Source organism: Pipra filicauda, unplaced genomic scaffold (assembly GCF_003945595.2).
Source record: "Pipra filicauda isolate LSUMZ 115617 unplaced genomic scaffold, ASM394559v2 scaffold4_size7858003_pilon, whole genome shotgun sequence".
NCBI classification, from domain to species: Eukaryota; Metazoa; Chordata; class Aves; order Passeriformes; family Pipridae; genus Pipra; species Pipra filicauda.
The window spans coordinates 6,417,656-6,441,406 of NW_024104643.1; the positions used below are offsets into that span (position 1 = coordinate 6,417,656).

General features: G+C 55.0%; 2 protein-coding genes across 7 annotated transcripts in view; one reads left to right on the forward strand and one right to left on the reverse strand.

The window, feature by feature from the left end:
* Positions 1 to 1,637: 1,637 nt before the first annotated feature.
* Positions 1,638 to 13,040, reverse strand: LPIN3 (lipin 3). 6 transcript variants are annotated; one of them, XM_027732520.2, is made up of 20 exons: positions 12,953 to 13,040; positions 10,109 to 10,309; positions 9,675 to 9,770; positions 8,682 to 8,917; positions 8,369 to 8,476; positions 7,811 to 7,931; positions 7,259 to 7,667; positions 6,533 to 6,632; positions 6,258 to 6,430; positions 6,082 to 6,175; positions 5,797 to 5,866; positions 5,594 to 5,683; positions 4,950 to 5,011; positions 4,658 to 4,787; positions 4,285 to 4,433; positions 4,034 to 4,120; positions 2,955 to 3,107; positions 2,581 to 2,692; positions 2,387 to 2,490; positions 1,638 to 2,258 (listed from the first exon to the last, which is right to left on the reverse strand). In XM_027732520.2, the coding sequence occupies exons 2-20, from the start codon at positions 10,298 to 10,300 to the stop codon at positions 2,114 to 2,116; spliced, it is 2,631 nt and encodes an 876-aa protein (XP_027588321.1). In that variant the 5' UTR covers positions 10,301 to 10,309; positions 12,953 to 13,040; the 3' UTR covers positions 1,638 to 2,113. The 6 variants fall into 6 exon arrangements, with proteins under 6 accessions (XP_027588321.1, XP_027588316.1, XP_039242697.1 ...); XM_027732515.2 differs by having other exon boundaries at positions 2,387 to 2,692; XM_039386763.1 differs by lacking the exon at positions 12,953 to 13,040 and adding an exon at positions 12,832 to 12,869 and having other exon boundaries at positions 2,387 to 2,692.
* A 5,065-nt stretch (positions 13,041 to 18,105) lies between these two features.
* ZHX3 (zinc fingers and homeoboxes 3) overlaps positions 18,106 to 23,751 on the forward strand; it is a 41,330-nt gene continuing 35,684 nt past the window's right edge. Inside the window, exon 1 of the mRNA XM_027732459.2 lies at positions 18,106 to 18,172. The gene's annotated coding sequence lies outside the window, so the exon portion shown is untranslated. The remainder of the gene's footprint in view (positions 18,173 to 23,751) is intronic.

Consider the following 23,751-nt stretch of genomic DNA (forward strand, 5'->3'; position numbering starts at 1 on the left):
CATCTCGTCCAGGGGCAGGAGAATTCCAGCTGCTCCAGGGTGTGAGTGCAACAGTGTGGGAACAGGAGCCTCCCCCTCACATTCCTCTAGCCCACTAGCCCTGGGACCTGCACCTGTGAGAAGACCTCTGGAGACCTCTCCTCAGCTCAGCCTGGGAATCAAAATCCCAAGTGACTTACCCAGCTTGACTCTGGTTTCCCACAAGCAGGCAGGCTGGAAAAGGTTGTCCATGTTCCTGAGCAGCCCCAGCCTTGCCTTATGGACCTGTTGCACACAGAACCTGCCTCTCCCTGGGAGCCTCCCACAGGCACCCTCCACTAACCAGCAACAGGGTCTTCGTGACTAGGATGAGGAGGAAATTAAAGAGCCTCCATCCAAGCAGGTCTGGCACTTTATAGCAGAGGAACATATTTTTCTATCAGCTCAGCGTTTCAGCTCATGGACTCTTCCAGACCATCCAGCCTTCAGCTCCCACCCAGTGCCCATCACCCTCACCAGACTGCCCCTGTTCTTTTCCACCAAAATCCCCTCCCTGATCCTCCCTGACCAGCACAAAGCAGCAGCAGCTCCCAGTAGAGATGCATCAGGGCACCTTTTCTCCTCCAGAAAAACTGTGTGAGCTCCCTGAAGCATCATTCCAGGCTGGGGAGGACCACAGGGATCCCTGAGTCCAGTTGGCCACATCGTGTTCCCCTGATGCAGTAATAAGCTCGTTCCCCTGCCAGAGGAGCATGGGCCATCAGCTGTGGAGAGGGGACCTGGCTCCCCACCACTCACCCAGTCCCACCAGGTGCTCACAGCACCAGAATCCACTCTTCCTGCTCTGGGCTTTGCTCAGTTGGAGCTATGCTGCAGCTGCTGAGACACTTCTATGGCTGAAGAACAACCCCCGGCTGCTGATCGGCATCCTGCAAAACCTGCTCTTACACAACAAAACCTATGTTTTTCCTCAGCCCAAAGAAGGAGTCTTAAGTCAATCCTCAGTACTCAGGGGAGCCCTCACCCCACACAAGCATCCTGCCAGAGCTCCCTTCCCATACCCTCACACCAGGGAAAAAAAGGGCTGCAGCAACCAAAGAGAGAAAAAGCCAAGGGCCAGGCTCTCCCTTCCCCAGCCAGGGCTGGGTTAGAGTGGCTGAGCAGGAACAGCTTCCTGAGCACAGAGGGAGCCAGGATTGGCCTTAATAAAACTAGGACAAGGAAGAAGTCTGACCTTCCAGAAAATGGTGCTATGTTTGGACTATTCCTGACTAGTCACTTGAAGCTATGGACAGTTTATATTTCAGTTCTCAACTATTCATGTTTAAAAAGTGAAAGGAACTTTGTACAAAACTGGGCATTTTTTTTTTATTGCTTGCAGAAGGAGGAAATGGTGCCCATGGGGTTGTCCTTGCATGGGCAGCTTTCCAAGGCAGTTGATAACTGATATCATCAAAAGGCTGTGTTCTGTTGTTTTAAAACATTTTACATTTGTTCAGATTTTAAAAGCTGAAAAAGCGTTTGTACTGGAAAGGAAAAAAAATAAAGTATTTCTCACTGAGGTTTCCAGAATCAAAATGACTTGTGTGGCTTCCAGAAATGGCAAACTCGGAGATTATTTACACTCAGACACGGCAATCAGGGAAGGACAAGGCAGGTGCCAGACTGGAGGCATTATTTATTATTGCTGTTAGTCAAAAACACTCAAATACCCAACATCTTCCATCCACCTTAATGATTTGGTGGGCAGTTTCACTCCACCAGCTACCAAACTGCAGGAAGCTGGACTGTCTGGGAACTCTGGTCATACTGGAGGTAGCAATAGCTATGCCAGAGGCTCATCAATAAATAAAACAGTGATCAACCACCACCTCTGAAAAAGAGCCAGGCTTTAGAGGGGTTACAAACATTAGAAGAGACCCAGCTTACAATAGTTTTAGTTTAGCAACTGGAGGTTTTGTAGAGTCAGAGCTCCCTTTTACTCCCTTTAGCCACCTGAAAAGGGGTGTCATGACCTCTATTACAAGTGCAAAATGCCTGAGCAGCAAACGGGGGAAGAGGTGCAGCTGGAGCATTCAGTCCTGGCAAAGGACACACAGGAGAGCCCCGGGTCAGGCCTCTACAGGGAATGGGGTTAGAAGAAGGCATCCAAGTCAACATCAGGCAGCACAGGTCTCCAGTAGGAAAAGTGGCTGTACTCTGGGCACTCCAGACCAGCTCTCCCCCTCTGTTCCAGGGGAGGGAAGATGAGCTCCACCAGCTCCGACAGCCGCTCGTACCTGTGGGGGTAAGAAAGAGGTTGCACTGGGGCCATTGGGCATTTGTTTGCTTTTCTACACCCCAAGATGCTCCTCTGGGTTACAGTGAAGTTATCCCAAGGATGCTGAGGAATAAGCACATCGCTTACGTTGACTTGTGGTTCTTGGTGAGCTCCTGCATCAGCTCTCCCCTGGGGTTGACCGTGAATATGCGGCTCTCTGGCAGCCCTGCTTGCTTGTATGCATAGACATCCTGCCCAAGGAAGGCCAGCATGGCATGAGAGCTGCAGGAAGGCACCACCACCCCCCCGAGCCCTCCCTCTGCCCCAGGAGAGCCGCTCACATTGGGCCTGTTCCCAAAGGCCGCATGGAAGGGACACCTCGGGGCAAACAGGTTTTGGATGTCCCTCAGGCAGGTGATCTTGAACACCTCTGGCTTCTTCTCAATCACTTCCCTGCAGCACAAGACCCATGGTCAGAGTGGCATCAGTTGGCCAGGAGTGAGGGCAGCGAGGCTGTCCGGGGCTCAGGGAAGTGATTTGGAAGGCAAGAGAGGTTGTGTGCATCAGGAGTTGCACCACAAAGCTCCAGGGAGAGCAAGCAGTTCTCCTGCCAAGGAGGGCAGAGCAGTCTGAGGCTGGGACATCCCTCAGCACTGAGCTGGGGAAAGGGGTGCTGCCCCCAGGGACGTGAGGGGTGCAGGAGAGGACACAGTACCTGTGGAAGGCAGAGAAGAGGCTGCTGGGGGCGAGCAGGATGGGGCCCCTGGGGAGGGCACAGCCTTGGTCATTGACCCATTCGAGGTAGCCTTTGGTGACGTGGGCCATGCCTATCGCCCTGGCCGAGCAGTAGAGGAACTTGTAGCCATTCCTAGAGAGAGCACAGGGAGCCCCTCTGAGCCGTGTCCAGGGCAGGGCATTCTGCTTCAAGGGGGACAGTACCTGGCCTAAGCCCAAAGCTGTTCACCCCTTCAGCAACCAAGGTGGTTCCACAAACAATGCAAATGCCTTACCCAGAGACCTGGGCTAAGCCCAGTCCCCACCTGCCTCACACTGGGGGTCCCTGCACCACCCTCCAGGCTCTCCCCAGCAGCCACAGCCACCCAGCTGCACAGCACCCACTGCTGCTCAGCACCCACGCACCCAGACAGGACCCCCAGGCAGCACCTCCATCCCACCGGGCTGCCTGGGCATTAGGGGGGCTGTACCCAGCCCTCACAGGCCTCCAGGGCAGGGCAGCTCAGCCGAGGGGGTACCAGGGTGGCCAGAGGCAGCCGAAATGCCAGTCGTGTCCCTGCAGCCCCAGGAGCGTGTCCCTCCCAGGGCCGGGATGAGCCATCCACGGGCCCACAGTGCCTCTCAGTGGCCACAGGGGCCAGGGACTGAGCTGGAGGCTCTGCAGGGACCCACTGCTAGTGTCACCCTTCGGGGGTCTCATCCCCTGGGCTCTGGGAAGCAATCGCTGGGCACCCAGAGAAACACCGGCACCGACCCGGGGCTGGCAGTGCTGGGGACTCCCCTGCCACCACTCTCAGGTGTCACCCTGGGTGGTCTCACCACCACTGCTCAGCTACACCTCCCCAGCAAAACTTCCACGGACACACTCCTGCCAGGGAAGGCAATGCCAGCATCTGCTCCCAGGGGGCCCCCTGCTTTCACCCCCCAGCACCATGTAGGCAGCACAGCAGCCATCACTGACAGCAGGTAACGAGGCCATTCTGGCCAGCATCAGTGAGCCCTGGCTCTCACTCCATCAGTTTCCCACTTCCCCTTGGCCTCAGTTGATCCAATACCTACAGGTGGATTTTGTGGAAGAGTTTAACAATCCCATGATGAGTCCAGTCTTTACCCAGATGAGGCAAGATGTGCCCCAGAGCATCCGACCTAGAAGGAAAGGATACCGGGTTAGTGTGATCCAACCTGGTGGGTATCCATCCCCAGCGCCGTGGGGTTTGTGGTCTCTCCTGCCTGCCTATGCAAGCCTTTAAAGGACACTTTCCCTTAAGAGGGGAAAACACGGATTTTGGGGTGGCATAAAGGCCTTTTACTTGGTGATGGTGCCGTCGATGTCCGAGATCACCACCTTGTCATCCCAGTTCCACAGGTAGATGGTGGCCTCGCAGCGACACGTGCCCTGGTACTGAGTTGTCACACTGAATGCCACCTCGTTGGGGCCATCCTGCAGATTCAACCTTTCCTGTGGCAGAGGGGCAGCCAAAGTGTTACAGCAGCACCAATTCACACCAGACCAAGACTTGCCAGAGGCCAGACTGCCACCCAGCCAGGCCAGAGACCCCAAGCCTGTATAGGGTGGCCAACCAGGGCAAGATACTTGGAGGTCAGGAGCAGAGAAATCCCTGTTTAAGGTTGTCTCACCCCTACACACACACAGGCAGTGAAGGCAGAGGAGTAAATACATACGATCTGTTCGGAGGAGAGCCGCAAGGATTTCTTGTAGGTTGGCAGAGGTTTCTGAGCAGGGGCCTCTATTGCCAACATGTGCCCAGAGTGCAGGGTCTCATAATCACTGGATGAGCTTTCTTCCTCCTGCCTACACAAAGAAGGGAAGATCTTGCTGGACTGGGATCAGCCGGAGTCTTAATAGAGCTTTTTGCCCCCTTACATTAGATAAATTTGGGAATAACTGGTCACTTAGGAGAAGAGATAAGGAGCATGCAGACTTGTGAAGGTGACCTGGGAGGGAGGCACTCACCTCTGCTCAGCAGAGTCAGGCTGCAGCATCCCCTCGTTGGCTTCCCCTGGCTTTGGCTGCTTCTGCAGGCAGAGAAGGGTGTGCTGGTTTTGGCTGGGGCAGAGTTTTCTTAACAGTGGCTGGTTTGGGGCTGTGTTCTGGATTTGTGCTGAACAGTGTTGATCACAGAGATGTTTCTGTTATTGCTGAGCAGTGCTTACACAGAGCCAAGGGCAGGAACAGGGGCTGCTTTGCTTTTCTTCCACTTGGAGCAGTGATGCCAGAAGAGAGGCAGCAGTGCTCCCCCTGCCTCCACGAGGACACTGCCCATGGCAGAGGAAGCACAGCCTGGTGCTGTGGTGGGGCAGGGAGACCAGCAAGCACACGTGGTACCTGGGGACCTGGCATGAGGGGCACGTGGCAGGATGGATTACAAGGTCTGTGTTACTGCATCACCAGGCCTTGTTCTGCTGCTCAGGTATTAACAGACCCAAGGGGACAGGAGCAACCTTCAGAAGTCACCTTGTCAGATCCTGGATGTCCTCATATTCAGCCCCAGGCCATCCCCAGGACCCTGCTGCTCCCCTACCCCCACCTCTGCCAGTCAGCAGAATGATGCCTGTCCCCTGGGGACATGGTTGTCACATCCACTGCCACAAACACACCTCCTCTGCTGGGAATTCTTTCCTCCTCCAGAACCACCACCTTCTGCCTTTCTTGGGCATCTTCTCTTTCACCAGGTCGTCAATGATGCTCTGTGAACATGGCAGAACATGGGATAAAGTCAGTTCTCATCCCAGGGAGGCTCAGCCCAGGATTCTCAGGCCCTGCTGAGAATCATGGTCAGAAAATGTGTCATACCACTGACCTCAGGAATGCTCCTGTGGAAAGCCTGCATGGAAAGGACCATGGGACCAGCCACTGCCCAGTTGTAATACCTGGAAAACCAAGAGGGGTGGGCACATCATCACTCCTGGAGAGAGAGCTCTTTACAGATCACCAACCTGCACCACAGCCAGCTCCCCTCTCACAACTACTGCAGTACAGTCACGCTCTGGGATGGAGTCACACTGCTACAGGAGGGTTTCTGTAGGGGCAAAGGGACCACACTGTCCATCGTGGGATGAAGCAGCAGGAAGAGCAGGCCACTCACTTGTTGTTGATGAGTATGACCAGGTTCGGGTCATTGACAAGCCTTGGATTCTCAACAAACTGCTGGTAGGAAACCATGTGCTCCAGGAACTTCTCTGGTGGGACAGAGGCTGTGTCATGCCACCGGTGGATATAATGGATTTTGGGGCTGCAGGTTCCCCCTCCCCTCTCACCTACCGTGAGAGATCTGCTTGCTGCCCCTCAGGCCCCCGCACAGCGACAGGGCGACCGCAGGCATGGGGTCGCAGTCCGGGGGGGTGTCAGCAGGCAAGCTGGGTGGCAACTGGACACACACAGGGTTGCTGGGGTCTGTCACAGGCCTCAAACTCTGCTCTGTGCTTCTTCTTTTGCTGGTAGTGACATCAGACAATAGTTTTAAACATACCTCCATCCTTTGTGCCAAGGGAATTGCTCAAGAAGGTCTGAGCCTGGCCAGCTGGGGCAACTCATACCTCCTGGGGAAACAGAGAGCCACCTGCTCCTCATCCAGGTTGGAGAGGTCTTCCAGGTAAATGTCACTGGGACCCAAGTGAGGACTTCTTTTGATGGATCCTCAATGCACAGACAGGAGAGAGAGAGCTTAGCTGAATCACCTTTCTAACCATCCCAACATCTATCAAGACAGTAACAGAGTTTTCCTCCATCATAGCCATGTACCATACAAACAGGGCAGCCATTTTCCTACTGCAAAAGCTGCCTTAAATCAATAGCAACAAAAGTACCTCAAGACACCTACACTGGCATAATCCTTAAATATACTGTCAAGGGGAGGAATATAAATGTTTCCCTGAGATTTTCCCCTTGACCTGGCATGTTCAGGAAAAAGACACAAGTCAGGCCAGGTGGTGCCAGACACTTCAAGTTAAGGTATGGCCTGTATTGCTGAGAAATCTAAGCAAGCAAAGGCAGAGACATCCAAGGATGGACTTCAGGGAACATAAGGCAAGAAAGCCTTCCTGGGAGCTGGGTGGTCACTGAAAGCTGGAAACTTGAGGGATGAGTCTTCAAAGCAAAGGAGTTGGTTGCACACAGAGAGGGCAAAGCAAAGCAAACAGCACACCTGCAATGCCCAGGGCAGTCATGAGGGAGTTATAGTGAATGAATAACCCAGGCCCTCATCCGAGACAGGCACCTGCAGGCTCAAACACCACTTCCAGCTGCACCAGCCATCCTCTCACCTTCGCTCCTCTGCCTCTCCCGCTGGTGCTCAGGGCCCTCTGAGCCTGCCTGCCTTTGAGCAGTGGCTCCCTCAAAGGGCTCCACAACCAGCTGAGCCTCTGGCACAACACTCCCATCTTCCTCCTGGTTCTCTTGTGGGACTGAGGAGGCCAACAACCTTTCTGCCCCCCCAGCACTGGGGATGCTGTTCCCATCCTGGGGTGCAAGTGTTGTCTCAATAACAGACACAGCCGAGGAACAGGGTACGTCCTGAGGTCCTGCTGGACTTGGATTCCCTTCCAGACTTTCAGAGATGGCAGCAAGAGGGGTTGCCTCATCCACTGGGACCAGTGCCGCAGAGATGGAGGTTCTTGCAGTAGCAATGGTCTTTGAGGGCTTGGCTGGTTCAACTCGTTCCAATTTATTCACCTCAAGGAAAGCAGAAGGACAGGTTTGAGGATGGGAAGTTGCCCAGAGCATTAGGCAGAGGGGGACAACTCCCCGAAGGCTGCCTGGCCACAGACTCCTCCGCCTTCTGCAGCTGCTAGAGAAGATCAAGAGCAGGGACTCACCTGAGGGAGCATTCCCCAGGTCCACTGCACGTGGGATTCAGCCCCTAGAGCAAAACTGTCCTGTGATCTGACCTCCAGTTCAGAATCACTTTTGGGAGAAGATAGATGGCTCAGCATGAAGCTGCAAGAAGAGAAAGTGATATGGGAGCTTACCAATACCACAGCCCCATGCTCTCCTATCAGCACAAGGACATTTAGGACCAAGAACCCTGTAAGGCTGGTTTCCCATAAAGTCAGTTCTGCTCCATAAGACTGTCACTCACAAAGGACCAGGGCCTACGGAAGCTGAGGCCCAGGGAAGCAAAGTGCTATGCCAGTAGTTGTCCAGAGCAGCTCAGGAGCACAGAGCCCTGGACATGCAGGTTTCTCACATCTGTGACCATGACCACAAGTGTCCCCCATGGCCTCTGAGCTTTCCTCCAGCCACACCATATCAGGCCAGGAAAACCCTCCTCTCCTGACACCTGCAAGTCCTTTTCCTGTACCACTTTCCTAGCCATGAGGCCTGTCCCCTGCTCTCACCAGAGCTGAGCAGAACACCTTGCCCCTGTCCATTACCTGTCTGTGGAGGCCAGCTCCCCGTCAGAGTGCGGGTGCATCTCTGGGGACTGCAACAACAGGGTTTCTTCTTCGAGGGCACCAGTGAAGGATGAACACCCTGCACCACTGCAAAGGGGGAAAAGGGTCAGTTGTGCTACTCTCAGGCACCTCTCCAGAAAGCTGGCAATACAGCTTCACCATTCCCACTGGCTTCCTACTCCAGAGCAGGCTGGGCTCCCCTTGGAAACACTTTCCTCCTGTTCCAATACTGCTGGGCTTCACCAAGTGAACCCACGGGCTTGACCCACCTTGCCCAGACCAAGCAGCTCACCCTGGGGCTGGCAGCTTGCACAGCTCCTCCATAGGCATCTCGCCTTTGGTCTCATCAGAGCTTTCAGACTCTGAGTCCAACACCTCCTTCCTCTTGGCCTTTCTCCTGCGTCGCCTCCTCTTGCGCTGGGTCACTTCAGCGCCGGTGGCCTCCTGCCCGTGGGATGGCTGGACAGAATCCTTCAGGCTCTGCTCCGTGGGGATGGGGGACGTGCAAAGGCAGAAGGGGATGCTGTCCTGCAACAGGGATGGGGAAGAGCCCATCAGCTCCCTCCAGCATGCTCCTTTCCAGCCTGGCAGCTCCTTGCTCTTGCCTATGGAACATACTCCACCAGCACAACCAACACCACTGAGCCTGCAGCTCACAAGCCGTTTTGTGGCCTGGCCTAAAAGGAGAGGGTTTGTACATAAAACTTGTAAATAAAAGAAGGCCGATCCAGCCACAAGCTAAAGACATCTCTAACATGGGCAAGGAGAGACAGGCAGGAGATGGCACCACGAGACCAGAATAATAAAGGCTGCAAATGGGACTCAGCCCTCTCCTGCTCCCAAACCCAGCCCAAGCTAGCAGTGATCACGAGTCAGGCTGGGAGAAGAGCTGCCAAGATTTCTGGAAGCCACAACTAGTCTTATCCCACTTCCCAGTGGAGTGGGCAGCCTGCCACAGCATCTGTCTCATTCTCATCCCTGTTATAAGATCCCTCAAAAGGCCAAGCTCCAAGATATCTGCCTGGCTGGCCAGCAGCCATGCCCATTGATGGAGATCAGTCTGGGATGCAGATATGTGGTCTAGTACTCCCTCAGGGTGCTCCACTGCCCAGGTCCTCCACACTGTTTGAAAGGTCCTTTGAATAGGAACCTTTCCAGACACAGAAAACATCAGAAGGGACAATGGAGTCTGTGGAAGAGCAGCATTCCAAACCTGGTCATTCCACCTCAACTCTGTACTTCCACACAGCAGAACACAGACCTGCAGCACCTCTGCATCACCAACCTCATTCTCCTCTGACTCCTGGACAAAGAAGGCCTCTCCATTGTCTCCCAGCTTCATATGCAGGTCCACAGGCTCCCCGTTGATTTCAATGTCAACCTAACAAGAGGCAGAAGCAGCCTGTCCATCCAAACCCACTCATCCACTGGAGTGCAGGGGCACTTCCCCAGGGAGGGGCTGGGTCGGAGTTGCTTGCAGGGTTGACAGCCACGCAGCCTTTGAGGCAAGGGACCACTCCCAGATTTCCTGGGAAGCATAGTCATTCCTGGAAGAGGATGGGTTCCATTAGGGGGCATCACCTCCAAATCTTGGCAAGCACTCCTCTCAGTAGGGCTCCCGTTCCCCTCAAAGTTTTTCCACAACCCAAGGGTTATAGAAGATACTGGGTCTGGAGACACCAGAGAGGAAGCACAGCCCCATGGAAAGGAACCACTTACCACCTTCTCCCTGGAGCGCAGCACTCCCAGTTTCCCGAAGCGCACGTGGAATGGGGAGCACTTGAAGGAGTTATCGGGCTGCCTCACCACCACCACATCGATGCAGCCTGTCAGGGTGGCAGGGTTCAGGTCCTGGTACAGCTCCTTCACCGTGACAAAGACGGACTCAGCCAGGTGCCCCATATAGTTCATTGTCTGAGACTGCAAGGGAGAGACAGGAATACACTCAGGGAGGGGAAGAGAACTCCGGCAGTAAACATTTACTCAGTGAGAGTCATGTCATGGCTGCAAACACAGCCCCATCATGGGCACAGGTAAGCCTCTAGGGAAACAAAGGCAAACACCTGAAGGGCCAGGGCCTTCAGCCAGGGCCTCTGTGAGCACCAGAAAACAGGACAGAAGCCAGAGCAGAGCATCCAGCTTGGAGAAGAGATGCCTTTGCCATTGCCATTGGCTTACACCATCACATCTGCCCCTTGGAAGGGCACATGCAGCCTCACAGCAACACTGTGCAACCAAGCTGTCAACATCCTGCTCAAACAAGAATTTGATTGGCAGAAGACATCCTGTCCTGCACTGTCCTTAAAAATTCCCAAACAACTCAAGGCAGAGAGGTGGGAAGTTCGAGCTGCTGCATACACCACACACTCCTTTTGAACAAAGTCCAAACCTAACATTTCCCACTCGGAAGGGAAGGCATCGTGGAATTGGCCAGACATGACCCTTGTTCAAGCCAGAACTCCCTAGTCTCCACATCTTGGCCCCTGCCACCACCACCCATCTTTCCAGGGAATCCCAGCAAAGGGGTCGTGCCGCCTGGAGGACACCCAGACAGCTCTGCCACAAGGCTACACTCTGAGGTTGTACAGCTCCTGGTTTTCATTAGCCAGAACATATGGAAGGAAAGCCTTGCCTGCTTCCTGCTCATCCACCATGATGAGCAGGAACTCCTCTCCACCATGCTGGAGTCCTGGCTGTAAAGCTGGAGAGCCAAATGGTCCATGCTGGGCTCACAGCACAGCCATGCCTCCAGCCACACAAGGTGGCACACATGCTCTCATGCAGCGCCTCTTCCTGCACAGTTCCACCACTGGTAGCTGCCTCTGGTCAACACGATGAAGACCCAGGATTGCAGATCTATGTCGGGGTGCTGGATCTTGTTCCCAGGCCTCGGGCCAGAGGAGCTCCTCGCTCCATTTGCTCAGCACTCAGCATCAGCAGGACAGTGGTTGTGGTGTCAGCACGTCGCACCAGGGACTGGGAACCATGGAGGCCGAGCCCAGCTTCCCCAGCAGCCAGCTCTGCAGCCCACCTTGTCCCAAGCAGAGCAGGAGGGCACAGGATGACCATGGATGAACTAAAGGAAAGCTCTTGTGTTGGCAGCACAGCCAACATGGTGTGGTGTCCCCAGGGGCTCTCAGCACAGCCCGCAGTGCACACTCAACCCAGGGCGGCTGGGGAGAGTTGGTTCCTTACCCAAAGGGATGAGGACAAGCATGTGCCACCCGATGAGCCCTCTGCCCCAGCAGGTACCCAGCCTCTCCGATCTGTTTCGCACAAGCTCAGCCCTGTCCTGCTCCCAGACATCCCTCCTGGAAGGCAGTCTGTGTGGGCAAATGCGGTTCCTGCTCCATGCTCCGTCCCCCACCTCTCCCTGACAGCTGGGAACATGCCCAAAGCCCAGATCCTCCCCGGGGGATGATGGCAGGGAAGTGCTAGCCAGCTCCCGAAGCTTCGGTGCCTCCATCAGCTCTGCTGTGAGCGGGGCCTGGGTCATGGGGCCACCACCAACCTGCTGAGCCCAGCTTTCCCAGGCATTGCTGCCGGGGCTGGCAGCCCTCCAGCTGCCTTCCCTGTTGTGCTGCAGGGCCCGGCAGCAAACAGGAGAGAGCTCCTCGCTGCATGGGGGGGATTTTTGGAGGAGGAAAATCTGGCTCACCCCAGTGCTCCCAGGGCAGCGCTGATGGCCTCCCCGCTGGGATATACACTGACACAGACCTAAAAAGTACACAGAGAAAATCCTGGGCAGGTAAACCTGCATGGCCCATAGGATTTGGGGTGGGGGCTTGGAAACTGGCCCCAGAAACAGCCCCACACTGAGCATCACCATCATGGTCAACACAGGGTGCGAGAGCTCAGCAGCAAAACGTGCCAGAGCCACATCCCCTGTGCGGAGCTGCTGTCCCCCCCTGGCCTCAGTGGGCAGCTGCCCCCTCCCCAGGCATCTCGTTGCTGGGGACCACTCAGTATGGCTCTGGTACAGGTTTCACCGAACTTGACTCCCTGTGGGCCTCCCCCAGGACAGCTGGAGGAAGGCAGGGGATGGAGAGAAGAGGCTTCTCCCCTGCAGGCCTCAGCTCCCCCACGGATGGAGCAGGCCCGTTAGGGAGGTGAAAGGCAAGTTTTGCTCTGGAGAGAGATTAAGAGTTGGACAAGAGCAAGAGAAAGGGTTTTCAAGTCACATTCAATAAATAACCCCCTAGAGGAACGCGGCAACTCGAGCCCTCAGCCCCCAGACCAGCAGGACCGCAGCCCTCCAGCACGCAGCCCTTGCGGAGGGGTCAGTCCTGCCCCGGGGAGGCAACACCGCTCAGCTCCACCTCCACCGCTGAACAGCCTCCCAAAACAAGCCGGGTATTTTGCTGACACCAGCCTGCTCTGCTCCTGGGCCACCCTGCCCACATCCACACTGCCATCCATCCAGCCGGGACCTTCCCCGTTACCCGGGCAGCCGCTGAGCCTCGGCACCCCCTGGGCCCGGGGCCAGAGCGAACCCCGGGGGCCGCTCCCTGCCGGCAGCGCTCACCCTCGGCCCTGCTCTCCCCGCCGCTCCCTTCCTCTCACCTGAGCGAGGGCAGGGCCCGTCTCCCGAACTACCGCAGACCCCAGGGCGTCCCTCCCGCCGAGCCCATGAGGGCTGCTGGGAATGCGGAGCGGGATCGGGGAGGCAGCGCGTACCGGGGTGTCCTTCAACAGGCGCGTGTGCTCCGGCAGCTCCGGGCACAGCTGTCCATGGAGACCCTCCTGCTCCAGCCCACCGTCCCGCAGGACACGGCCACGTCTTAACAGGGCATAAAGGGAGGGCTCCTCTGCCCTGTGTCATCTCCAGTGGGGTGGGAAAGGAGAGCGCACTGAAAGGAAAGCAGCAGCTTGAAGAGAACTGAGGCTCCCCGGATCTCAGTGGGGAAGCGATGCAGTGGGGAAGAGATGCAGGAATGGCCAGGTGGACTCAAGTGAGAAACTGAGGTTGGTGGGGTTTTTCTATGTCCCCCAAAAGTGTGGTGACTCCCACCACACTGTGACTCTGGGACAGGGGTGTGGCTGGTGTGGGCTCTGCCCTGTGGCCACCCAACCCCTGTGCAGGTGATTCTCCGGCACCCTCTCTGCTGGGTTTTGGAGTGATGGGGATTGAGTGGTGGCAGCTCCTGGTCTGCATAAGACCTGGTGGCACTTTGGGGATGAAGGGCCTTTTGCTGGTGTGTGTGCAGGGCTCTCCCACCCATCAGTTGTGGAGCTGACCTTGCTCCATGAGAGCAGGGAAGCACCAAAGCTGGAGGGTGGCTGCTTAGGACCTCTTTAGTCCCTGAGAAGAAGGGTCCAAACCACCCTCATTGGTCCCAGCCGATGGGCTGATCTGCAGAAATGCCACAGTTCATTCCCAGGCAAGCTCTGTTACCTCCCTGTGCCTCAGTTTCCTCAGCTGTGCGATACTGGTAAGGCTGATGGCAGTGGGAGGGAGGAATGGAGATCCCCCCCATGCCCATCCAATGCCAAGAACAGCCTGGACATGAGGTCCCAGACCCAACACGGGAACTTTCCTGAAGGCTGTGACAAATCAGCCGAGGAAGGAAGCCTGTTTTCCAGCAGCTTAGTGTTTCTGAGAGCTCTGCCCCTCGGTGAAATTGGATTGAAAGCAGCTATTGTGGGTGGCCAGGCACGGCTGTGGTCCCCGAGGAGGGTGGGCTGGCACTGCCACCAAACCCTGCAGCCTGTAGCCAGGTCACCAGGCACTCATGCCTAGTGGGGAAGGAGCCTGCTGGAACCTCCATCAAGACACTTTGGGATGTGACACCTCAGGCACTTTTTCCTTAGACTAGTGCTTGGTGATGCCACCACAGTGGGTCTCACCCAGGGCAATGGGTTACACCCTGAACACCCTGGGGCTGTAACACAAACCCCAGGGCTGGGACACAAAAGCAAGGGCAGATCCCGGCTGCAGATGCCTGGTAACTAGTCAAAAGTGCTGCAGAGGACATTTCAGCACAGGACACCATTTCTTCCTCAGCCAGCTGAGTGCATCACCAGGTAAGCGTGGAGAGGGAAAGCAAAGCCAGCAGGAGCATATGGGCAGCTCAGCCTTGCTATGGCTCCAAGCCACCACCCTCTGGACACAGGAATGAGCTCTTGGCATTCGGGCACTCTGCAGAAGTACCTTCCCCATCACTTACCTCCAAGGCTTCTTGTCCAGCTGTTTTTTCCCACCAGCCCTTACACCTGGCTCCCGACACACCGATCTTTGCTCATCCCCCATGCCCCTGCAGCAGATCCCCAGCTGTGCCATGGCTGTGCTGGGTGATGGCTGTTCCTCTCTCCATCCTACCCTTCAATCCGGCCCCAGGGCCTTTTACTTCCCTCTTCTTTCCTTCTTTCTCCTTCAAAAGCTTAAAGCACTTTTAATTGCCATGGTAATTTTTCGCAAAACCATAAAATTATCCTTGGTTCCTGCCAGCTGCTTTTCATACTCCCTCTTACTCCTCCTTACTCTTTTTTGGAAGATGAGCCCTGCAGTTCCATCACTCCCTGGGCTTGTAACCCTGAGCACCCCAATTTCTCTGTGCATTCTCTGCCTCCTCCCACAGGAGCTGCTCCAGTGGGGAGAGGTTTCTTCCTCCTTTTGGGAACTCCACAACATGCAGATGTTTGCAATGACTCTTTGCAAAACAAGACAGATTTTTTCACTAGTCAACTGAGATGCAGTATTTTCAGCTCCTTGGATTCCACAAAGCTCACACACACATCCATCCTGTCAGCTTTTGTCCTGCATCCCTGCATCCCAGTGCTCCCCACCCATCCTGGATCACAGCCTTCACCTCGCATGGGGCAGCACTGCCTTGTGGGCTGTGCCATCACCACAGTGCTGGAAGTCACAACCCCAGTGTTTCCAGGGCCTCTCCAGGAAAACTCCATCCATCCACTTGGCAGCTGGGAGCACCCAAGGCACTGGCTGCGCAGGAGACTCCTAAATTTTCCTCTGTCTCAAAAAAACAAGTTGTGTCTTCAATCACAGGGTGGGAGAGGGCACAAGCCGTGTCAAACATAGGCTTGTTTTTACCCCTCTTTGTATTTCAACAGCTCCTGCAGCCCAGCCAGGCCACAGCCAATTCTCCAGCTGCCTCCAAGGTGGGAGTTGGTGAGGGTTTTGCCTCCTCCCTCAGTCATCACATTATTTCTCTGGGATTTTCCCAGCTTCTTGATCTCATCTTTGAGCAGCCTGGCAGTCCCCTGGGATGCTTCTCCTTGGATCCCCACCTTGCTGTCTGCCTCTTCATGGGCCTGGGGGGAAATGTCTGGAGGGAGAGTGGACAAACCAACCGTGAGAGAGATTCAGGAAGCTGGTCAACCCACCTGTCCTCATGCTGGCTGAGACCTCTGATGGCTTAGCTCATCAGAGATGCTGCAGAGGACAGGAGGGGAACTGAGCTGAAAGAAAGGGTCTCGCTTGGCTGTGTAGACAAAAAGCCGGGGCTGGGACAGGAGAAATCCCTCCAGTCACAGTGCTCAGGCAGTAGCTGGGGACACCAGCACTGCTTGATGGCTGGAAGCCCATCTGCAGCATTCAGATCCTCTTCCCACCCCTGAGCCAGGAAGCTGTGTTATCCTGCTCCCTTTCTCACACTGAAGGGATGCCCCAGGACCTCACTGCTCTGTGGCACAATCCTCTGAGGGCCACTAGCCTGGCCCCTTTCTCCCTGGGTCTGCTCTGTCTTTACCTTCACCAGTGTCCCCCTTACCCAGGGGTTTCCTGAGATGCTGTCACAGTCCTGGCAGCGGCCAGGCAGGCTGAGGCACAGCTGCAGTTGCCTTTTCCTGAATGCTATGCTCTGAGCAGGATGCTGCAGGCACCAGATGTTTGGTGAGAGATGGCTGGGTGACCCAGATGTGGGATTGACAGCAGTCAATCAACCCATCAGCTCCAAGGTCCCTGTGCCAGGCAACTCCCTGGAGCAGCTCCCTGCTGCTGGCAGGGCTGTCATCCCTCACTGACATCCCTCTGCTGTGATCCTCCAGGGAATCCCTGCCAGAGCTTGGGATGTGAAAGGGCTTTCCTGTTATCAGGGCCACGTCTCCCAGCAGGGAGAAACAGCCTTTGAAGAGCAAAGGGATCTCTGGGAAGGCTGGCAGAGCTTCCTGACCCTCAGCTGGCCAGGCTGGGGCTTCCTTCCCTGGATCAACAAAGAGCTCCAGAGGCTTGTGAAAGGGGTGATTCAGCAAAACAGGATGAGAGCAGAGGCAGAAACACCAAGTCAGCACAGCTGGATGGGGTGGAATTCCCATCCTGTGAAAGCCGTGGGGAGCATGGCTCAGGTGTTCTACTCCCTCAGGGGTGGGGGCAACTCCTGGAAGTCCAGCTGTTCCGCATGCCAGCCCTGGAGCCAGGAATACAACAGGAAAACAGTGGTGGTGTTTTTTGTTTGGTTGTTTTTTTTTTCTTTCCCATTCCCAGAAAGATCAAGTCAGACTGGCCTGGCATGTGATGGAGTGGGTGGGAAAGCCATTTTGCCTAAGAGAAGGAAATGCCATCCTCAGTCACCAATCAAATGCATTGAAAAAGCTGGATTACGGCCGCAGGACTGGTTGAAACCACCCGTTCTGGTTTAAAAACATGCTCTGCTGATTTGGCTCCTAGTTTCTGACCTGTTGGAAGTTCACATTTCTTTTGTAAACACAAAGGGTTCAAGCTCACTTAAAAAGAAAAACCAGAAAGCTGTGATTCCCACACAGTCATGTGGCTCCAAGAGCCAGGGCTTGCAGAGAAATCCAGCCACACTCTAAAACTGGGAGAGCTGAGAGCCCCAAGCACAAAATGGTCCTGAAAAATGAAGGCTCTGAACTGAGCCCTCAGCTTTTTTGTCCCAGCTGCCGACAATCCAGCCGGGACCCGCACTGCAAAGCCAACAGCTTTAGATAAGTGACATCGTATTTACATCAATGTAACTGTGAGCAGAGTCCGACCATCAGCCCTGAATCCAGGAAAAGTGGGATGACGTGCACATTTAGGCAGCTGGAAAATCTTTTATCTTTTGTCCAAAAGCCGGTGTCTGATTTCAGGACAAAATCTTTCCAAGCCACGCTTTATTTAAAAAAATAGTCGGTGCTGGGTTCGCTCTCGCAGCAGGCTGTGAGTGATGCTGCCAAAGCCCTGGGGGTGCCGGTCTGGGCTCCGGTTGGGGCACCCTGGGCACCTCCCCAGCCCGGGGGGCCAGAGCCGCTCCCCCCGTGGCCGGACCCCTGAGCCCCCAGCCTCTGTCCTTCCGCGGGTGGGACAGACCCTCCTGCCCAGGCTGGGACTGGGAAGGGGACCATCCCTGCCGCTCCAGCGGGAAGGAAGGGCTGCCCTGCCCGGGCTGTTATGGACAGCGCTGATGGACATCACGGACGGACCGCACTCATCGTCCTTCTCCAGCTCCACAGGGAGCCCTCCGAGCCCCGCCGGGCCGGTTCAGCTCCCTGAGCTCCCCGGTGCCGATCCCGTGCCCGATCCCGGTCCCGATCCCGATCCCGGTCCCGATCCCGGAGCTGTCCCGACCCCCCCGTGTCCCCCCCGCGCGCACGCGCGCCCCGGCCCGGGTGACGTCACCCCCCCCGCCCGGCGGTCGAGCCCGGCTGATGCCGGTGTGTGTCGCGCCCGCCCGCCCCGCGCTCCCCCCGCCGATGCCTGGGCTCGGCGGCGCCCGCCCGCCCGCCCCGCCGCGCCGCCCGCCCCGCGCTCGGGGCCGGGGCCTCCGCCGGACCGGACCGGACCGAGCGCAGCCCGGCCGAGCTGCCACCACGGACCTGCCGCGGGTGAGTGCCCGGCGCGGCGGGGAGGGTCCCGCGCCCCGGTCCCGCCCGCACCCGCTGCCCCCCGGCCCCGCAGCCCCCCGGCAGGTGCGGGGCAGCGGCGCCGAGCCGCCCGCACCCCCTGCCCTGCGCGCGGGGGTCGGGACACGCGTGGAGCCCCCGCCCCGGTGCGCCCTGCCCTGCCCTGCCCGGGCCGGGGGCTGAGCTGCCCTTCGCTGCCCTGCCGCGGGCTCCCCAGCCACCGAAATTGGAATAAATGCAATTAAAATCCCGTCCCGCCGCTGCGGGAGCTCTGCGGGACCCGCCCGGCTGCGTGGGGCGGCTCGGCACCCCTCTCCCCGCGGGGTGCTCTGGGCTGCTTTTGCTTTAGTCTGGGATTTTAGAGGAAGAAAAGTGTTTTTCTTCCAGCCCTCGCTGGCTGCTCGCTCCGGGGACGGCGTGGAAGCGGAGCCCACTCGCGTTGCAGTTGCGGGGTGGGAGGGTTGGTCACGGTGGGGGTTTCTGTGGCTCCAGGTGTTGCAGCGATGCCGGGTTTAACGTGCCTGGCCTTGGGACAAACGGGGATGAGAGCAGGCACATCTCCCTCTTCGCACAGGTAGGAAAACCGAGTGGCTGCTGAGCGAGGTGCCCGGGGCCGCTCAGGAAATCCGTGGTGCAGCTGGGGCTAAACCCCAGATTGCCCAGTCGCCGCTTTCCTTGCCTGGCTGGGGACGGTGGTTTAAACCTCACCCCCTTGGGCTGCCGGGGTGAAGTCCTGCCTGGGCCGTGCCAGCTCCCAGCCGGGGCTCCCGCGGTGCCAGCCGGGTGGGTGGCCAGGAGCCAGCAGACCGAGGCCTCTCCGCTCCAAGCGACGGATTTGGAGAGGTTGTCCCTTTGGATGGAACGTGGATCCAAGGTGGAGAGTGGGTGTGTGCCCCTCGGGTGTCACATTTGCTTGTCCAGCTGGCCTGTGTGAGAAGTAACCCCGTCTTCCTGCTCAGGGCATGCTTAGTCTGTGCCCTCAAGTCTCAAGCAATAAGGTTTTTCCGAGGAGTTCTCTGCTATTCTGATTATGAGATGGGAAACTTTTGGGGCAGAGGTAGGTGATGAGTCTCATTAGGCCATGTGACGTACCTGGAAAAACTCACATACAAGCTTGTGTTTTCCCATTTCTGCCCCACTAAAGGCAAGAGCTCTGCCCATCCGTGGGTTTTCCCTCTGCCCATTGCTGTAGAGTGGCTCTAGTTGCACAGGGAGGGTTTCCCTGCTCCCTGACCACCTACTCTGGCTGCAGTCCCCAAACAGGGATCACAGCGTCCTGAGGAACGTTTCTTCATGGATAGGAAGCCAGAAGTTTTACTTTGTTATCTGGAACAGCTTATTCTAAACTAATCTCTCTTTAAGAGATGAGAAGGAGGGGAAAACAAAAACCCCTGATGCTCAGAAGCATTTTATTTACCATAGATGAAAACAGCAATTTTATGATAACTTCTATTAACTAGGTTGGGTCTGTGACCTTGATGTATTTTACAACTCGGGATGCGTAGCTGAGAGGAGGGAGCAGACTGTTTCAGTCTGTTTATTGTTCCCTCTTAGTTCATCCCAGTAACTCGCAGCACAGGGATGCCCACACAGTTCTGGAGTCCTGACCCACCTTTGGGGGTAGGAAAGAGGAGGCGTTGAATGGCGTTTTGCTTCAGATACAGCTTAATCTGTAGCTGGTGTTAATTACATTATAGATGGATTGGGGTTTAGCATAGGTTTTTCTGACAGGGCTCAGCCTCCGCAGTTCTTGCTCCTGTAGGAAAGCTGTGGTAACTCGAAGCCCCAAAGTCACTCATGGGAGCACATCCCTCTCAATAAAATCCTTGTTGCAAAGCCAAGTGGAACCAGCCCCGTGGGGGCCGCTGGCTTTTGTCAGGGAGGTGCAAGGATGGACGGAGACAGTGCTGACAGCCTGGAGCAGGGCAGCCTGGAGCAGGTGAGCAGAGCTGTCAGTGAGAGCCAGGGTTGTCAGTGTGGGGAGATTTAAACAGCAGTGTGGCTCAGGTTTCTCCTTTATACAAGTGTGTCCCCTCATTCCTCAGGGTTTTCCTTCTATTTAAACCTCTTCTTCCTCCCCTCCAAAAACATGGTCCCCTTGTGTATGCAGGCTTTATCATCTGCCTTGGTTACTATGGTGTTTCTATGTAAAAGCAGCTCCTCTAATAGCTCCTGGAATTATCTACAACTTGGGTTTGCAGTCCAGCCTGGGGATGTGGGCCTGTGTCTGTCTGTGCCGTGGGACAGGTTTGGAGGCAGCATCGTCTGCAGGGCATGGCAGTGTCTTGGTCCCACAGGACCTCCTCCAGGTTTCCAGGCGTGAGGATCCCACTGCTCCATGCTAGGCTGTTGCACAGGGGCATTGCTGGCTATTCCCAAATGTGGGGCAGTGTCTGGGCAGCAATGAGCCCTGGAAGACCCACTCACATCCATCCCCTCCAGGGACCGAGCTGCCCACTCCCTGCTGAATGCAGTCAGGCTGTCAGCTCTCCCAGAAAACTGTTGGGAGTGGAGACAAATAACTGAGGGTCTGTGGAAATCTGTGCAAACAAAAGGCAGAAGGTGGGAGCAGAAGTCTCCCCCCATCCTGCCCCCAGCTTGTGCAAGCAAACCTCCATGGGTTGGCTCGTTGCTGCCCACTTTGCCACAGCAGGTCCCTTCCTTCTCCTCCCCTGATATTATTATTCCTTTCTGTCTTTTCCACCAGATTTGCATGTAAAACAAGCACAAGGGAGGTTCACCCTGTGGAGAGGTCCTTGGTTTGCTCATGGTTAATGTAAATTATTGTTGCCCTTGTTCTTACAGGGAGCTGGTGTGACCCTGGAATAGAGGGATTTGGTTGGGAGAGCAGGAAGGCAAAGCCAGGTCCAGGTTCCCCCCACCCTGCCCATCCTAAGGATGATTTGCCCTGTGTAGACTCAGAATCACACTGAGTTGCCTGTCTCTTTGCAGTAACCACATAAGTAACCACAGGATGGTTATGTTTGTAACTTAGACACCTCTTTCAGATGGAAAGAGCCTAATTCTGCTATGGAGGCTAATTTGGAGAAGATCCTGCTTGCTGGTGCCTGATGGTGTTTGTGGTAAAGGTCGGCAGTCTCTCTCCTTCTGGCAGCTGTGATGGCTTTCTGGCTTTGTTGAGTAGGAAAGGAGTGATGTTTCTAATTATAAAGGGAAAAAAAAGTCTTGTACTTCTCCCCTTCTTTGTTTGTTTGGTTTTTTTTCTCTTTTTTCCCCTGGACAAATGTTCTAAATAACAACGGTTAAAATGCAAGTGGAGTGAGTTTGTGTGAAGTGACTGAGAAGGCCTGGTTGGAGGAGGACTGGTGGAGCCAGAGGAGCTGGTGATGACACACGGCACAAGAGCAGAGCTGAGGTGGTTGGGTTGTCACCAGAGGCAGTCACAGCCATTGCAGCCATGGCTCATCTCCACATGGAAGATGTTCTTGTGCCCTTCAAATGCTTCACGGTGTCTCTTTCCTGTCCACAGAGGGACACAGTGTGAGGGTGCCCTCTTTTTGTCCTACAAGCACAATAATGGGACATGTAACTGAAATCCCTTTTATCTATGTGCTCTCCACTCCTTATTCCTACTTTTTTTTTAATCGGAAGTAGAAAAATTGGAGAATGAGCCTTCTAAACTGTGCGTCCAGTTGCAGTCATGGCTTCTGTAACATTCTTCCAGCTGCAGGCGAGCACTGCCCTTGCTGTTCCAGCCAGGCCCCTCATGTGTGCACTTGCTTGGGGAAAAAAAATGAAATAAAATAACATGGTGTTGAGATTGCAAAAGATTCCATTGTAGCTCCACCCAAACACTCCTGCCCAGTAATGCTCAGAAAATTCGGTCTGGGTGATGGGGCTGCCTTGCTGCTGGGCTGCTTGGGGGAAGGGGAAGAGCTTTTGGGTTGATTGTTTTTTTTTTTAGTACTGAGGTGCTTGAGAGGGCCATGTCAGGAGTAGGGTGGCTGGTGTTTGGCTTCTTAATAAAGAGCCTGGGAGGGACAGGTTTGAACTGCGAGCACTCAAAAATGAACTGGGCAAGAGGCAGATGGATCAGCTGAAAGGGGCTTCCAGGGAGGGGAGGTTGCTCTTTGTCTTTTATCTCTTCTTCTCCAGACTGAATATCTTGATGTTGTTTTCAGGCTGATTTTGTCCCACTGGTGTAAAGGGCATCACTTTACTCCTGTGGGAAGGATAAGAAGGGAGCTGGTCGCTCCCGGAGCCTGGCTTGGCGTGCGGGATGCTCGCGCATGCTCCGCTCGCATGCCTCAAGAAATAAAGAGGTTTTCATGGAACTTATGAAAAACTTCTCTCTTGGAAATAGGTCAAGCAAATATTTATTTGCCTAAGGTGTCATGCCAATGTTGCACAAATACTTGAATGGGTAGTCATTTTATTTTTCCCTGCTTTGTTTCTTCTTAAGCACATTCAGTGCTTTTTTCCAGGGGTGTAGAGGCTCACATTAAAATCTGTGCATCTCCTATGGGCTCGTGCTCTACAATTGCAGTGCTGTAAATTGGAAGTTATGACACTTTTTTTCTTTATATCCACGTGCTTATCAGAAATCTGGGGGAATTTTTTTTTAGTTCTGTGGAGGAGTTTCAGGTCAATGGTGGGTCGGCTGCCTCAATGAATTTAAAAACAAAGCTCCCAGAATACAGCAAATCTCCCCAAAATGGTCATACTGGTGTCTCACTTTCCTATCCTAAAGCCTCAGCTGTGGTGTTGCTGGTATCCTTCTGGAAATTAAGTCCAATGGTTGGGTTGTCCCACAGATGGAGAGCGCAGTTGCTGCCAAAAGCTTGTGCTCTGCTGGCTGATGGAACTCCTCCTGTATTCCACAAATAATCAGGGATCAGTCAGTATCTGTCTTCAAAGAGGGATTGAAACTTCTTGCCTGCTCTTAAAATTGTAAAAATGAAGAGTTTAGTTTAAGAGGACCAAAATTAGACTTGAGGTCTTGGGTACTTGATCCTGTAGCTTTTCATCTCCAGATCTCAGTGCAGGAGTAGCAAGGGCTGCAGTGTACTGGGGTACTTGGAGTATGCTTTGTGGAAGAGGATGTTTGAGATGGGTTGTCTTGGATGCTCTTTGATGTGTAGCATATTTAATGAACTGAAGTCTTGGGTCTCTACCTTCAGGATCCAACTGTATTGCTGGCTCCTCATGGCTGTGCTTAGGAAAGGCTGCAATGGCTGGAGACCTTACTGGTGGCACTAGGAGCACAAGGACCATTCCAGCTTCCAATAATAGAAAGCACTGGGCTTTTTCTTGCAGCCTGCATTGTGCCTTCAGGCTCTGGTCACCTCCCAAGCAGCACCTCAAGCATGGTGGCTTTGGAGACTTTGGTGGGTTGGATGTGATGTCATTTTCCACAGCCCTGGTAAGGCAGGTGTGTTTGCTCTTTGCATTAAGGTTAATTGGCTCTTACTCTTAATTGTTCCTGGCTGTGGGGTGGTCCTTGGAGACAGGTCACCTCAATGCCTGCACTGGAGGTTGTTGGAGCCTGGTGTGTGTTGTACTTTGGTTTGTTAAGCAGGATGTAAAAGCAGACTCCTCTT

Coding starts and splice junctions, on each gene's coding strand:
- LPIN3 (XM_027732515.2), bottom strand. CDS start 10,300: ATGAACTATATGGGGCACCTGGCTGAGTCCGTCTTTGTCACGGTGAAG. Junction 8,918..9,674: donor AGGAGTCAGAGGAGAATGAG/GTTGGTGATGCA, acceptor TCCCTGTTGCAG/GACAGCATCCCCTTCTGCCT. Junction 2,693..2,954: donor CTCTTCTCTGCCTTCCACAG/GTACTGTGTCCT, acceptor CTTGTGCTGCAG/GGAAGTGATTGAGAAGAAGC.